This window comes from Balaenoptera musculus, chromosome 18 (assembly GCF_009873245.2).
Source record: "Balaenoptera musculus isolate JJ_BM4_2016_0621 chromosome 18, mBalMus1.pri.v3, whole genome shotgun sequence".
Lineage (NCBI taxonomy): Eukaryota > Metazoa > Chordata > Mammalia > Artiodactyla > Balaenopteridae > Balaenoptera > Balaenoptera musculus.
In genome coordinates this window covers 78746161-78761886 of record NC_045802.1, presented here as the reverse complement: position 1 = coordinate 78761886, position 15726 = coordinate 78746161, and the positions used below count along the sequence as shown (strand labels likewise).

Below are 15726 nucleotides of genomic sequence, written 5' to 3'. Positions count from 1 at the left end.
GCCCTACGCATCCTGCTGGGCTCCTGCTCGGGGGCTCCCACCCGCAAGTTCCGTCCGCGGGACACGCTGCAGGGCGGGTACCTGTTATTACGCCCACTTTACAGGTCAAGAGCCGTCAGCCTGGAGCAGGAGTTCAGTGGAGGGGTTCTGAACTCTTTACACCGCGAGACTGAAACTCGGGTCTCACTCTGCCCACCTTGACAATGATGACCGGGGCCGTGAGGACCGAGGAGATGGGACGGGAGAGCCGAGGGCAGCCCCTGTGAGCAGGCTCACTGCTAGCTCTCCCTTGAAACCCAGAATCAGCACCACTTAGAAAGGCCACGGCTGAGCTTATGGCAGTGAGATAATGGGATGAATCTGCATAACTTGTAAACCCAAAAGCACCCCGCCCTGTCACATAAAGTTAAAAAGCCACTTTGCCGTCGTCTTTCACTAGGTATAGGTTATATCTCTGTGCATGAGCTGAAATGGAAACGTTCCCATCTGACCAGCCTGATGATCTGCCTGCGTGATAAGAATCACGTAGCTTCTAGAAACCTGGGGACATGAAAGAGAGGGGCTCAATGGCCAGCCAGTGAGAGAAGACAATTCAGGAGACCTGACCTGTCCCAGCTCTTCGTTTAAATCCGAGGTGTTAACCAGAGGCCCTTCTCCCGTTTCCTCGTCAAACATTTCTTCGTCCCAGGTGATGAAGTAGGAGCCGAGGAACTTCTGCATCTCCACGGTGACGTACATGGACACGGGGATGATGTAGTTGAAGAGAACCATGAAGGCCAGGAAGTCCGTGAAGGCTCTGAGAAACTAAGAGAAGGCGGTGTGATCCCCATGCCGCCCACCAGCATCACGACGGCTCAAATCTTAGAGTCAGTCAGGCACCGCTTAACAAGTGCTGTTTTTAAACCAAGTGCTTCAAACCCAAAGGTAAAGACCACTGGGGCAGCGGGGGCTGTCGGCTTTGTCTCCTGCAGCCGACTTTAGCGCTGTGGCGGGCCCGGGACAGGAGCCGCCTGACATCTGCGCTGCTGGAGGGTGGGGGGCAAGGCGGGGGGATTAGGTCACTTGTGAGTCAAACTCAGAGACGGCGGGGAGCAGGGGGTGGGTCTCCAGTCAAGAGCCCGCAGGACGCTGTATACTGTGATTATTCCAAGTTTCCCTTGTGAGTCTGATAAACGACCAAATTTAGGGGTCTGTACAAATGGTGTTTCTGTATAGTTTTATCCTTATTTCTGAGCCATTTGTCTCATGGGAGGCCGGACTGAACACAGGAAGGAAGTGGGGGCCAGGTTGGGATCTGCACACGGCCCTGCTCTGAGCTGAGTGGATCCAGGTCTGGTTTTGCACACCGCTCAGGTGGACGCAGTAGGCCCAGCCAGAAGACTGTACTGCTTTAAGTAGAGGACATTTCATCAAATTAACACCCTGGTTTGGGGGAAAACATTTTTGATAAATATAAGCAACGGAGCCAAAATCCCCTACGTAAGAATGAAACCAATTCTTATTGTAATTTCCCATCATTGAGACGCTCCTTTTATTCACCTATTACCTAATTAGGGATCGTGTGTCTCACTAATAAGCAGCTACTCAGCCCCTCTTATAATACAGGTCACCGCGCTGAGTTTTATGTGTTTAAGGTGTGTCCTTATGAATCTAGGATGGAAGCCGATACCTTTTCAGACTTGATTATTCAAATACCCAAAGAAGGAGGCTCAACCAGTGTCTACAGCTGGGGGGCCGGGGGCGGGGGCAGGCAACTGACGCCTTCACTATCCACGAGCGCGTCTACTACAAAGATTTCATCGACCTAGACCTCATCCGGTCTCCCCACGTTTCCATAGCGACAGCCTGCGGAGTCACTTTCCGTACCAGGTTCCTCTGTCTTTCTGCCTCTGTCTTCTGGTTGTACCATGGCTCATCTCGGAACGGCTCGCTCTGCCACACGTACTTCATGACGGTATTAATCAGCGCTTTGCTGATTAGGATGCAGAGGTACACGATGAGGAATACATTCATTGATCTGAAACACAAGACAGCGGTGGGGGCTTAGTTCCCGTTCCCCGAGGAATCCTGAGCTGTGCGTCGCCTTTCTCACAGACGTCAGCAGGAACATGTTGTGAACAGACAGGGACAGCACAACGGCAGGTTTTAAAGGACCCCCCCAACCGACTGTCACGGTAAAAGTGAAAACGCAAGCTCGTCTACATCTGAGTACACTCTGTGGGCACTGGCATGTGTTCTGGGGCCACCAGGGAAAGTGCTGAGGGCAGGGAACTCCGACAGGCAGGAGGGCACAGCCTTGCTCACAGGGCTTCTGCAGGGCCTAGGACTCTTAGCTCAAAGAACACCCAGACATCAATTTCTTCTACCATGGCGCATCAGCCAGTGAGTTCCAAACTTGGAGATCATCACCACGAAGGAAGAGGGGAGGGAGGGAGGGAGCGAATGCCCTCCGCATAGGAAAAGTGCTGAATCCTTAGCCGGTATCTTAGGAGCTTATGAAGAAGGTTTGATTTTCCAACATCTATTTCTGAAACCAATTTGTCAATGCAGACATCTGGAAACTAAGCACTCTTCTTTAATAAGAACCAACTGTCCAAGTTCACATCTGATGCAGCCACAGATGGACAGAGACCCAGGATCACATTTCAGGGTCGACTTGCCAGGAGCAGACAGACGATGCCTCAACAGTCTCCCCACAAATCACCCAGGAGCCCAGAGCTCTTTATTACACAACATGCGGACACTCAGTTGTACACTTCAATCAAGGACACACTTTAGCGAGAGGCAAAGAAGACATCATTCTGGGCCATGTTTTCTTACAAATTCAACTGTGTCCTTGACTTATTATCAGAAGGATTTTACCATTTAATAAAAAGAAGACTGTTCCCTCTGCTAATGCTTTCCTCACTGAACCCATATCAGAAAAGTGACTGAACTTTCACTTTTTCATGAAATGGTGGGAGGAGATGCTGGGCGCCCACAACTGACCTTGACCCAGAACTCCGGGTGTCCACGCGCGGGCGGGAGCCTGCAGACGTGGCTGAGGGTGCGTGGCCATTTACGTCCCCACAAAGTAAGACTGTCAATCTAAGGTCTAAATAACCCGCTTGACTGTCCATCAGATCCCATGAAGGAGTTGCTAGTAAGACTAAGAGGAAAACGGTTCCCCATCTGCGGGGGTTTGAGACAGCGGGAAGCCACGGACGGGTTTTTACATGTTTCGAACCATGGGGCACTCAGCTTACTTTTCGACAGCAGATCGCTTCTGGGATTTTGACTGATAATTCAGCGCCATCTTGGTTTCCATGCCCGTGTAAATAGCAACACCTATAAAGTACAGAGCAGATGTTAGAACAACACCACAACTATGTCTTGCTCTACATCGTAAAGTATGCACAGCTACGATAAAAGCAAAATTTTGGACAAAACAGATCATATTTTAAATTCTTCTAGGCAAGCTAGCTGTTCATAAAAAGTCACACAGGATTCTTTAGACCAAAGGAATGTTTTTCTTTTCCTGCATAGAGAGCAATCCGCACTTTTTTTTAAGTTCAGATTTTAATGTATTGAGTTTTCCAACAACGGGACACATTTGTATATTTATAAGTTGTTTCAGTTAAAACATAAAAAGTAACCCACCAGCAGTGGGAAATACTAGCAAAGAAATACAGCCATTAAAGGAAATTTCTCACAGAACTACACCGTGTGAATCCTTTCATAGATATAAGTTTACGTTTGAGTCAAAAACTACAGGCACTTAATTTGCAAGCAACACTCTGAGGTGTCACGGCTCTGTGGATTGCGGTTATACGCGGCGACTGGTTTTCTTAGTGAGCAAAATTACCGCGGCCATAAATCCACAGCCCCTCAAAGCACAAAGAGACGCTTTCATGGTACGCTTTCATCCGTAGTTAAATCTACGGATTTTAACTGCTTAATGGGTCCTTGGTTTTAGAAGCTATTATTAATAATTCACTAATTAAAACATTTACCGAAGATTTTCTCAGTGTTCTTTAGCGTGGCTCCTCTAAGAAGCAAGTTTTCCGATCCTAATGGCCTGCAAAGATAAGGATGACCAGAAACAGGGCAATGGAGAAAGCAGGTCGGCACGACAAGATGGAGAAGCACCTCACTGGCTCCACACACTTTGTTCTAAGAGGAAACCGTCTCGGTGTAGACCTGCTTGTGCTTGGACTAGGAAAGCTAGCCGGGCCCATGTGAAAGCACGTGCTCTTTCCCTGGGGGGCGGGAAGAACCTGTCTGCTGGGAGATCCCGGAAGATTCAGCTCCTCCAGGGCCCCAGCCCCGCCCCAGCCCCACTGGGCCTCACCCCAAGGCTTTCAACGCGTTCCACTGGCGACAGCGAGGGTAGTGGGGCCCCCGCGGGTGCCATGAGCAGCCCCTGGGCACTAGTCAGAAGTGCCACTCGAGGGACCAACCCGGAAACCCGCTCCTAACAGGCTTCACGTCTGAGGCCTGAGGCACCGGGGACCCCAAGTGGTGCCCGTGCCTCAGCTGTTTCTACCGCACCCTCGGGGGTTTCACGTACACAACACAGTTGCGCTTTCAGGGAAGAAGGCTGTGAGGCCCTGCGTGGCATTTACAAGCACTGCAGCCAAGCCCCAAAGGCCCCTGAACGCGGGTGGCCTGGCAGTCTGGAGCGACCCAGGTACTGCTGTTCCAGGGGCAAATGCAGCGACCGAGGAATTCAGAAGCCATTCGTGTGAACACAAGCACTCTGGACCCAACAGTGAGCAGCAGACAGACACTCTGCCTCCAGGGGCTCGTGGTCCAGTGGTCCCCTTTGTTGACCAAGTAGTAATTTCTTCTCGTTTCCCAAGAGTAGAAGGGAAATAAGCAGAATTCAGATTCACTAATTTTGCCATTTACAATATTCTCCTGATTTTCTTCGGAGGGTAAAGGGAAAGAGTTGATTTGGGGTAAAGGGGAAGATTTGCTAAAGCTTGCTTTTCACTTTGTCGGCATTTAATTTCCCTTTACCATGGAAGGTTGAGAATCCACTGAACGTGATAAGCTTAAATGCGTTCAGTATACTTAGCTGACCCAGCTCAGGACCACATCAGGCTGAAGATGAGAAAGGGGGGCTGCCCAGCAGGGTGCGCTGGCAGGGGCCCCCCCCCGACCTGACGGGCCTACCCAGGGCTGTCCCATGGCCTCAGGGTGTGTCCCCCAGCCTCACAGCCACGCGGGACAGGCGCCCGGCTGCACACGTGCTGTCTGCTTGTGCTACAAGTACTGTCAGCCTCTGTTAGCAAACACTTACGACAGCTCATGTCCAAGGTGTTTATGGAAATAAAGGGCCCTTTTATAAAATGTCTCTGGGGAGTCTAAAATTAATTTACTTCAAAAAGTACTTCACTTCTAGTTTGGACAGGAGAATGAAGAAATATCACTCCAAAGAGACTGAGAGCTTAGATATATAACTCCTAACTGTCCACACCACGAGTTTATAAACACCTCTAAATACCCAAATATTAGAAGTCTGCTGAATCATATAGATACTTAAAAAGCTAAACTAGAATTAGTATCAAAATACAAAATATATTGGTAATTATCTTCCTAAAGGGCTCAGCCTTCAACTTCGTCCAAATATCAAACAAGGAAAGCCTGCAGTGCTCACTTTTCCAGCCTCACTCACTGGCAATATGGATCCGTCTAAATATATTCACTCTTGTTCAAACTCAAATTAGTCCTCGCAAGACACAGAAAGCCACGTTATTTCTCCAAAGTAACTAGGCATTTACCTTTAGAACAACAGGTATTTAAGAAGGATCAAGGCAATGCCTCCATAGGCTCTGGAAAGCAACTGCTAACCTGCTGATGAAGAATGGTGATCAAAACATGCTAAGAGGGGTGCCAACTGTTTCCTTAAAACAAGTCATTTCTGGAGCCTTTCAAGGAGATAAACCCCATGACGATTTATTTTGCAGTAATTTCCCACTGAGTGTTTTTCTCCTACTTCTGGCCCAGTATTTTCTTTAATACACAAGGTAATGCCAGGACACAGACAATCTGGTGACTGCTTAAATTGGAAGAAAGATAATTTCTCTAACCAGTGGGATTTGTGAAGAAGGAGAGCAATGTCAAAACCTACTGAAAGCCAAGTTCCCTCAGTGTAGACCTGAGGCCACGTGCAGGTAAAACGTCCAAGGCCCGGGAAGTGAGGCAGCACAGGCCACAGCTGCAGTGAGCAGGGCTGGCTCCGTCTGGGCGCCACGACCTCAGGGCTGAGTCAGCTCCCTGCCGCCAGCGGTCTGGGGTGAGGCCACTGACGAAGCAGGTGTGGACACCCACCTGTGACCGCACTGGCCACTGCCCATCCCCTGCAGCAGATTCCCCCGTCCCCGGGGGACGTGAGCCTGGACAAGCCCTTGGGAGACACATCCCCCAACGTCTAAGACTGAGGCTGTGTCCCAGCGATGAGTCTGGGCGGATTCATGCAGCCCAATAAAGCGGCCCCCAAGTCAGAAACCGTTCAACCTCCTAGCTGAAGACGCACGGTCTGTTCAGTTATGAAAAGCGTTTCTGTTGGGGAAACGCGCCTTCCCCTTCGCCTGCTGCACCAGCTCCTACCCTTCCCGGCTGTGAGAAGACCCTCGGCAGAATCCCGGCTCCACGGGGTCGTTCGTCTGCTACCGCGTCCAGACGTGTGCACGAGAGAAACCAGCAAGTGGAGCGGACCCCGGACCTCCGGTCACGCAGAATTCCCCCCTCAAACCCAGCAGGACAGCAACGATGAAAAACTCTCATCAGGAAAAGAATCCACTTTTAATTGAACGATAGAAATGAAATCGCCAAATGTTCAGGAATCCTCACCTCACCACAGGGTCATTCAGATCGCTGTAAACATTTATGCGGCCGACGAACCTGGGGACAGGAGAGTCAGGTCACTGCCAGGGCAGCAGGGGACCGGGGGTGGGCAGGACCCGAGATCCCGGCTCTGGGGAGCCCCCCTCCTCACCCCTGACCCGTTTCTAAGGAGGGCTGGGATTCTGTACTGGAAACACAGGGGTGTGAGGCTAAACCACGCCTCCCCCCTCCTCCCACTTCTTAATTGTTCTATTTAGCTCATGACTTAAATGGTTTTCCTTACAGTCACTTCCTCAAAATACAGAAAATTCATTTTTCTTTGACAAATTTAGCTCCATGAAGCCTTTTCAGATATTTGTATTAAGAGTTATGGATTGGAATGTTGCTGGACTATGAAAATACAGAAGTAATGTATTTTTGACCAGGTCCTGATTTTTCAGCAGTGATTTACAGTCTCATTCCAAACAGCCACGCGGCTAGGCCACGTGGCACGGACGGCAGGGAGGACGCCCGGGGAGGAGGAGGCCGGCTCACCTGTAGAGATCGGGTTGGGGCTGCTCACACTCGATGGTGGCGTGGAGAGAATCCATATCTTCCTCCGTATGAAACCCCTTTGTGTCTTGAACTGCATAATGGGTCTGCAGATTGACAAGAAACGGGAATTCACAGCCAAAACGATCAAGACAAACCCAGCAGCGGGGGCCGCCCGTCCTAGGGCAGCACCGATGTTTAATTTTTTAGGCATATACATAAGCCTGGTGACAAAGCCTGGTTACCATATGAGACAGGGTGTACAATAAAGAGTTTGCAAATGGAACAAGGTTACAGAACTGTAGGTTCCACCGGGATTCCGGTACCTATGAGGTGCCAGGAAATTCTTCCATTCTTAGCCAGTGCCCTCAACTAACAGAATTCTTCTTCTAAACTGGACACTTGGATTCATCTGTCAGAGTGGTCGCTCTGAATTAGGAAACGAATTTGGGACCTAAAATATTCGTTTCTGTTTATATGGTTCACAGACAGCTGTCGCAGGCATGGCAAGCTGCCCGCACCTGTCACTGTCCGGGGAGCACAGCTCTCTGCACGGACCCTCACCTGGCCTTGACCCCAGGGCTCCTCAAACCAAGGGGGCCACGGACCCCAGGCCCCGCCCCCAGAGTTTCTGAGGCCGTGAGTCTGGGGTGGCGCCCGAGAACCGCATTTCCAACCTGGTCCCAGGTGATGCTGGTGCTGGGGTCTGGGACCCCGTTTTGAGAAGATGGGCCCAGATGGCACCAGGGAGCGTGGATGGGTGGACCAGCCTTGGGAGGAGACAGGAAGGAGGGACGGGGGGAGGGGATGCAGTCTCCTCCGTGCCTCCCATGAGTAAGTGTCGGGCGAAGCGTGAAAGGATTCAGAGCAACCGGGGGTGTGATCACAGCGTCCCGGCAGCGTTGTGGAGGCACTTGTGCGTCCGGCACTTTGGGACATTTCCTAATTATAGCCTCACAAGAGCCCCTGGAACACAGGTTTGCCCCCGTCTTACAGATGTGAAAACTGTAGGCGTGACCTCTGCTTTTAAGGAAAGGGCTCAGGTGACTCCGGCCCCCCCAGGCACGAACACAGAGAGGTCCAAGCGCAGCCCCGGTGCTGACAGGGGCCACGTCTGGACCAGGGTGACTGCCGTGAAACTTCACCCTGACAGCAGTGACGCACCCAGAGGCTCGTGGCGTCTGCTCCGGGGACGCGTCTAGGCAGGGATGTCCCTCTGTGGGTCGGGGTGCAGAGGGCAGCCCACAGCCCGCAGCCGGGAGTGCACAGCTCGCCAGGGCCGGGGAGGACGGGACACGACACCCTAAGCTCCAGCGGCCACTGGACACCCGGCGCTTTCCAGCCCAGATCTGCTCTCCCTGACAGCTGACTGTGCCAGAAGGGTCCCCCCTCCTGGGATTCGTTACATAGAAAATGTGAGAGTAAACGTGGGAAACCCCACAGGGCTTCATACGATGACACCCCAAGTCACCCACAAAGGACTAGGGCACGCTTTGGTGCTTCCCCGGCATAGAATTGCCTGTGTCCACGGGCAGCATTCAAGCACTGTTAGAGCTGCACTTCCGGAGCCAGAGCCTCAGAGCAAGGCTCACGTTCATAAACTCCTTGGAAGCTTCCAGGTTTTTAAAACAATGAAATCCTTAAAATTAATAGCGATGTGTTTCTTCTTTTGTGATTGTTAATTAAAATTTTGTAGCACTAGCTGCTGGTACAGAATTCCACACTGAGCGTAAGAAATGAATCATAATTTCAGAAAATCCTTACTAAGATATTTTAACAAAAAGACACTCATAGGGCTTCCCTAGTGGCGCAGTGGTTAAGAATCCGCCTGCCAATGCAGGGGACACGGGTTAGAGCCCTGGTCCGGCAAGATCCCACATGCTGCAGAGCAACTAAGCCTGTGCGCCACAACTACTGAGCCTGCGCGACTGGAGCCTGTGCTCCGCAACAAGAGAAGCCACCACAATGAGAAGCCCGCGCACCGCGACAAAGAGTAGCCCCCGCTCGCCGCAACTAGAGAAAGCCCGCGCGCAGCAACAAAAGACCCAATGCAGCCAAAAATAAATATAATAAACAAATTTTAAAAAAAAAGACACTCACTGATGTAACAATCGGGCAAAATCTAGACTCACGACTCACTTTTCACACAATTCCAGTCCAGTCAAGTCACTAACTTTGACCAGTAAAATGAAAACTTCAAAATTCCAACAATTTCTTCCTTCCATCCTTAACTGGGTACCGCCGCTAAACGACACAGCTAAATAAGGAACATGGAGTTGCTTCTGTTAACCTGAGAGGCTGGTCGTTAGCGGGGCTGAGGATGGAAGGAAGAAAGTGGGAAACAGGGAGAAGCAAACGAGAGCAAACAGTCCCTGGCTTTTCCCTGAACACAGAGCCTCATGCCCGGTGTAGCTTCTGGCCACAAGAGCACAGCTGGGGGTGGATGGGGAGGTCCTGACGGGGCACAAACAACAGGCACGTTACCTTGTGGCTGGACTCTCCGTCCAGGCTGGCGGTGGTCACGTGGCAGGTCCCGTCCACGCGGCTGCTGGATAGGAAGATCAGGTCACAGGGGAAGGTCTCGTCCTCCTTGACCATGACGATGTCCCCGACCTGCAGGACAGACAGACAGCACCGTGAACCGAAAACCGGGCTCTGGGCGGCGGCTCCCACAGGTACCATCACGGTGTTACCTGCAGGAAGGCGTGTGGGTGCTAATATGACTGAGAAAGATCGCTTCCCGGACATTTGGCCCAAACCCAGGAAAGACCTGTGAGGTCAGTGCCCCAGCCTTAGACCTGGGATGCTTCACAGTGCAATAGGACAGAGTATTTTGCAATATTCTATTTTGCAATGATAGAAATATTTGCAGCATTTGTATTGCAACCAGGCAGATGAGGTGGGCAGTCACCCTGCGGGCACGAAGGCTGTGACAAGCCGCAGTGATCAGGGCTGGGTGGTCCCGAGTGGCCCCCGCAGAAGACCGGCACAGACCGTCGCGACGCAGCAGAGAGCCCAGAAACAGACCCACGAAAATACGCTAAACTGACTTCGGACAAAGGTACGAAAGCCACTCGATGGAGAAGGGACAGCCTTCCAACAGAGGAGCACTTGGTCAGACCTGGGCAAAAAAGGGCCTTTCACCTAAACCGCACACCTGACGTAGAAAGTAACACAAAATGGATCAGGAAGTTAAATCTAAAACATAAAACTATACAACTTTCAGGAAGAAAAACCAGGAGAAAACCTTTGGGCTCCAGGGCTTGGCAAAGAGCTCTTAACCTTGACAAGAAAGGCAGCATCCATAAAAGGAGAGATCAGTAAATTGGACTTCATCAAAATGAACAACTTCTGCTTTGCGAAATACCCCATTAAGGTATTTCTGACAGAGGACCAGCTTCTAGAATATATGAACTCTCAACGTTCAACAGTAAAAACCCTCAATAATCCAAGGAGGAAATGGGTAAAGGCCATGAATACATGTTTCATGAAGAAGATGTCCTGATGGCAGATAAGCACATGGTAAGATGTTCACCAGCCTCTAGGGAAACACACACTTAAGCCGCACCGAGAATCAGAATGACTGAAAGAAGAAACAGCGAGAACACCAAACGCTGCCGGGGATGCTGAGAAACGGGCCTCTCACACGTTGCCGGTACAACAGTGCAGACACTCTGGGAAATGGTTTGGCTGTTCCTTTTACCGTTATTTCATGACGACCCAGCAACTGAACTCTTGAGTTTTTACACCAGAGAAACGGAAACTATACACATACAAAAACCTGTACCCAAATGTTCACAGCAGCTTTATTTGAACGGCCCCAAACTGGAGAAACATCAACATCCTTCACCTGGGCCACCCCCACCCCCCCCCAAGACTCTGCAACGAAAGGAAGGCGCCCAGATGCCCAACCTGGGTGAGTCCCAAGGGAATTCAGCTGCATGAAAGTTACAGACTGTATGACGCCATCCACGCGAGGACAAATCCTGGAGGTGGACAAATTGAAGGTTTCTTTTCTACTAGCCACAAGCAGCCTTTGCTTCCTTCCTTGTCTCACAGACTCCATTAAAATCCTCTCGGGTAAAACAGGCTGGATATAGAGCAGACATTCCTCATAGGAGATCGATACATTAAAAATTCAATTTTCTGCTGATAGGTACTGTTTAGGTCTGTTTCTGAAGAGATGTTTATTAAAAGTATAGAAGACTTTGCAAAGGAAATATAGTTGTTTAAGGAAACGGTCTTTGGAGCCTAGGGTCCGAAGGAGCCTGTTAACATACACATGGGGGTCCCCACTGCTGTTCCCACACTGAGAGGCTGTCCTCCCAGCTCCTCACCTCCTGACTCCTTGACCACTAGGAAAATATCGCCAACCTAGGCTAACGGAGGGGAATTACTGAAACACCTGGACGGTGAAATTTATAAAACAAAGAAAATGTGGTTTAAAAACTTAAAAATACATCCAATATAGAACACATATAATAACTATCATGAGGTTAACAAAGATGGACCACATGCTGATGACACCTGAAACAGGAGTGTCCCGGCATCCTGAACCCTGTCCTACGCCCGAGATATCCACTGACCCCCCAGGCTGACCCGCTGCCCCCCCCAGGGCTTGGGGATGTGCCTGGAAGCAGAGGCTCGGGTTCAAGGACGCGGAGGCCCACCTTTCTGTCCCTGTGCACGAGGGCTGGCGACTCTCTCCCACAGCAGCTTCCTGATGGCCCGGCCACGACTTCCGGCCAGGAAAGCAGCCCCGGGGCGCACAGAGGGATGGTGGGGCTGCAGGGGAGGGGGAGGGGGGCGGCGACTAGGGGGAGGACGAGGACAAACCCAAGGAGAGGCCGGAGGAGGCTGGCCAGGCTCCACCCCCAGGCTCACAGCGAGACGTGACTCGGGGACAAACCGTAAAAATCGTCCTTATCACCTGCACACAGGTGAGCGCTTCTGAACGGCGAGCGTAGGCCTGAAAATAATCCACTTACATAATTTAAATATGAATTTAAACATAATGATGCATTATTACACCAATAATATATTGAAAAAAAAGAAATTAAAATGCAGCCTTCAGGGAGGTTTCTGTCCCCATTTTCATAAATTTCCAACTAGTAGAGTTGATCATACTAGTATGATTTTGCCTTCCTGTAAAATGACTTTTCTACAGGTGTTTGGAGCTTTCCCTGTCTCGACTGGTCACTATCATGTCACACGCTTCAGACAACAGGCCTGGGAGGAGCCTGATGGCCCAGAGGCTGTGCACGGGGGACCGGCGGCGGGGGAGACACGGGGAGGCTTTGGACCTTCCACTCAATTTGCTGTGACCCTAAACCTGCTCTAAAAATAAAGTCGATTAAAGCTTTAAAAATAAATACATAGAAGTAAGAAGTTAAAAAAAGATAGTGGTAGGAGCTTGCCCGAAGTGAGCAGTACTTGGGGAAGAGGGTGGGCCTACATCCAATAAATGAAACAGTTTCAGACGAAGGTTTGGCCAAAGAGAACAGCCCCGTGGCGCTGTCTTCTCATCGTAACAGGTTTGCGGCCGTCTGGGGGCCGCCTGGGGTCGGCGGGGACTCACCCTGAGCTTCCGGCTCTGCTTCCGCACCAGCCGGCCGTGCTGGACGAAGTGCACGGGGCACTGGTTCACGGCGCTGTCGGCTTTGTGGCGCAGCCAGTCCTCGTAGCCCTGCGGTGGGGGAGAGACGCTGTGAGCCCCTCCTGGACTTGGCGGGCACGGCCGTGGCCACGGTCAAGTGCGTGTGGACACGAGCGGGCAGGAGCCGCGTCCCTGGGCTCCCGTCACCGCCATGCGTGAAGCCACGTCACCTTTTGTGCCCCCTTCCCTCGCACCCAGCCCCCACCCGGGCAAGTCCTGGCGCGTCCTGCACAGGGACACGCGTCCTGAACCGACCCCTTCCTGCTCCGCGTCCCGGCTGCCCCGTGCCGCGGCCTCCGGCCCGCAAGGACAGGACCAACCCAACTCCGCCCCACCCGACACGGCTCCAAAGGCTCCCATCGGGACCCACGCGGGCGGACGGCCGTCCTCGTCCTCGGGTCAGCTGGGCTGTGCCTGGGGTCCCTGGGGGGCCGAGAGCCGCTCGAGCCCCCTGGGTCTCAGGAGCGGCCGAGGGAGGGGTGAGGGCCGCGGGCAGGTGGGCAGGGGAGCAGGCGGTACCAAGGGGCTGTGCCCACCCAGGTGAGCGCCGCAAGGGTCACGCAGAGGCGCCAATGTTGCCACATGCTGCTCAGCACCCAGAGGAGGGCGGGAGCACGGGAGCTGGCCAGGCGGTGGGCTCCGTGGGAGGGGCTTTGCATGCAGAGGGAGGAGGGGGCTGAGGAGGCAGGCGGGGAGGCAGGGCTCGGTCAGGAGGGCAGTGGGGGGCTGGCAGGGCTGGAGGTGAGCTTGGGGACGGGTGGTCCTGGAAGGTCACAGCTCTGACAGGGGACCTCCTTCGTCCTCTCCTCAGGCCCTTCGGGTCTGCTGGCCGACGTCTGAGGGTCGAGCCAGGATGGACCTGGGCTGCGGAGGGCAGTGCTCCCACCTGCCTGGCACCGTGTCCTGGCCGAGGTGGCGGGCAGGCGCTTTCTGTGCCCATGGGCTGGTCTCACCCACCAGGAGCTGCTACCACCGCCCTCACTCCGTGGCCACAGGGCGGGGAGTTCAAGGGCACACACTCAGGGACAGGGACACCGGCTGTATCCAGAGGCCCCTCGCCGTGGTCAGGATGCTCTTGGGGCTGGCTCGGTGCTCTTTCGGCTCTGCATGCGTCACTGTCTCAGGGCAGAACCCTCTAAGATCAGGCCCGGGGTCGCCAGCCCCCTGGTGACGGGTCTGTTCTAAGATGCTCACACAGTATGTGCTAAGTGCCTAGACCAGGCTCCATCTGTGGGTCCCTGTATCACGTCCTCAGCTTCGCCAGATATTCCCAACTGTTCCCCAAGGCGGTCCCGACACGCTCCCATCAGCGTGTGTGGATGACTGTCTGACCACATCTCAATCCCATCTGCTCTTCAGACTTTTACATTTAAAAGCCAATTTCATGGGCATGAAGTAAAATCATATCGTTGTTAAAATCTGTGTTTCCAGATGACTGGTGAGTGGAAAGTGAAACCCAAATGATCACAAAGGAATCCTTAAACGCTGCTCACGGTTCTGTATTAAATACAGACCAGTCCAGACGTTCACGCTGAAGACAAGCTGGGAGAGCAGCAGACACCGCCCTTACACTCACAGAGGTCACCTTGAGACTCCATTCTTCATGTTTTCTTGGTCCGGAGTCAATCACTCCGCCATGCATCACCTCATTCCCACTGTCACCCACTGTCACTTGTACCATGTCTCATGTGACATGTGTGTTCAGTTTTTAAATTTTTTATTTAGAAACTAACACAGAAAGCATGGCTTTGTCAGCAACGATGTGACCATTAAGAATTTAACTCGATGCTGTCTTTCTGTAAATTATTTCGAATGCAAATGTCATCGTGTTCAAAAGTTTGCAGCAGGGACTTACTTCCCTGGTGGTCCAGTGGGTAAGATTCTGCGCTCCCAGTGCAGGGGGGTAGGGTTCCACACCTAGTCGGGGAACTAGATCCCGCGTGCATGCCGCAACGAAGAGCTTGCATGCCGCAACTAAAAGACCCCGCATGCCGCAACTAAGACCCGGCGCAGCCAAAACAAATAAATAAGTAAATAAATAAATCATTAAAAAAAAAAAGTTTGCAGCAGATAAGGGACTTGTATCTACAACATATAAAGAATTTTCACGACTCATGGATAAAAAGACAACCCAATTTAAAAACAGGCCAATGACTTGAAGCTATTTCTCTAAAGAAGATTTACAAAAGGCCAATGAGCTCATGAAAAGATGCTCAGCATCATTAGTTACCAAGGAAATGTAAAACCAAAGCCACAGTGGAATGCCACCCCACACCCGCTAGGAGAAGTGTAATAAAAAAGATGGGCGACAAGCCTTAGCAGGAATGTGGAGGAACTGAAACCTCACACATGGCTGGCTGGAATGTAAAATGGGGCAGTCACTTTGGAAAATACATCGGCAGTTCTTTACAACATTAGAGCAACTCTATTCCTTTGTAGGTACCCAGGAGAAATGAAAACCTATGTCCACACAAAGCTTATATGTGAATGTTCATAACGGTGTTCTCCATAATAGACAAAAAGTACAAGCATCCCGGGAATTCCCTGGCAGTCCAGTGGTTAGGACTCTGTGCTTTCTCTGGGTTCGACCCCTGGTCGGGGAACTAAGATTCCACAAGCTACGCCATGTGGCAAGAAGTAAGTAAATAAATAAATAAAGCCACATTAAAAAAAAAAAAAAGTAGACGCACCCCAAATGTCCATCAGTG

The 15726-nt window shown here is 51.7% G+C and overlaps 1 protein-coding gene across 6 annotated transcripts in view; it reads right to left on the bottom strand.

Annotated features, from left to right (window-relative positions):
• The window catches only part of ATP11A (ATPase phospholipid transporting 11A), a 125205-nt gene that overhangs the window by 39506 nt on the left and 69973 nt on the right, over nucleotides 1-15726 (bottom strand). For all 6 annotated transcript variants that reach the window (XR_005017179.1, XM_036831423.1, XM_036831419.1 and 3 more), the window contains exons 5-12: nucleotides 12941-13048; nucleotides 9847-9975; nucleotides 7366-7469; nucleotides 6838-6888; nucleotides 3993-4057; nucleotides 3246-3327; nucleotides 1867-2017; nucleotides 607-804 (exon numbers count right to left, since the gene is read on the bottom strand). Coding sequence is in view for 5 of the 6 variants with exons in the window: in XM_036831423.1 (XP_036687318.1) it covers nucleotides 607-804; nucleotides 1867-2017; nucleotides 3246-3327; nucleotides 3993-4057; nucleotides 6838-6888; nucleotides 7366-7469; nucleotides 9847-9975; nucleotides 12941-13048 (888 nt within the window). In the remaining variant the exon portion in view is untranslated. The remainder of the gene's footprint in view (nucleotides 1-606; nucleotides 805-1866; nucleotides 2018-3245; nucleotides 3328-3992; nucleotides 4058-6837; nucleotides 6889-7365; nucleotides 7470-9846; nucleotides 9976-12940; nucleotides 13049-15726) is intronic.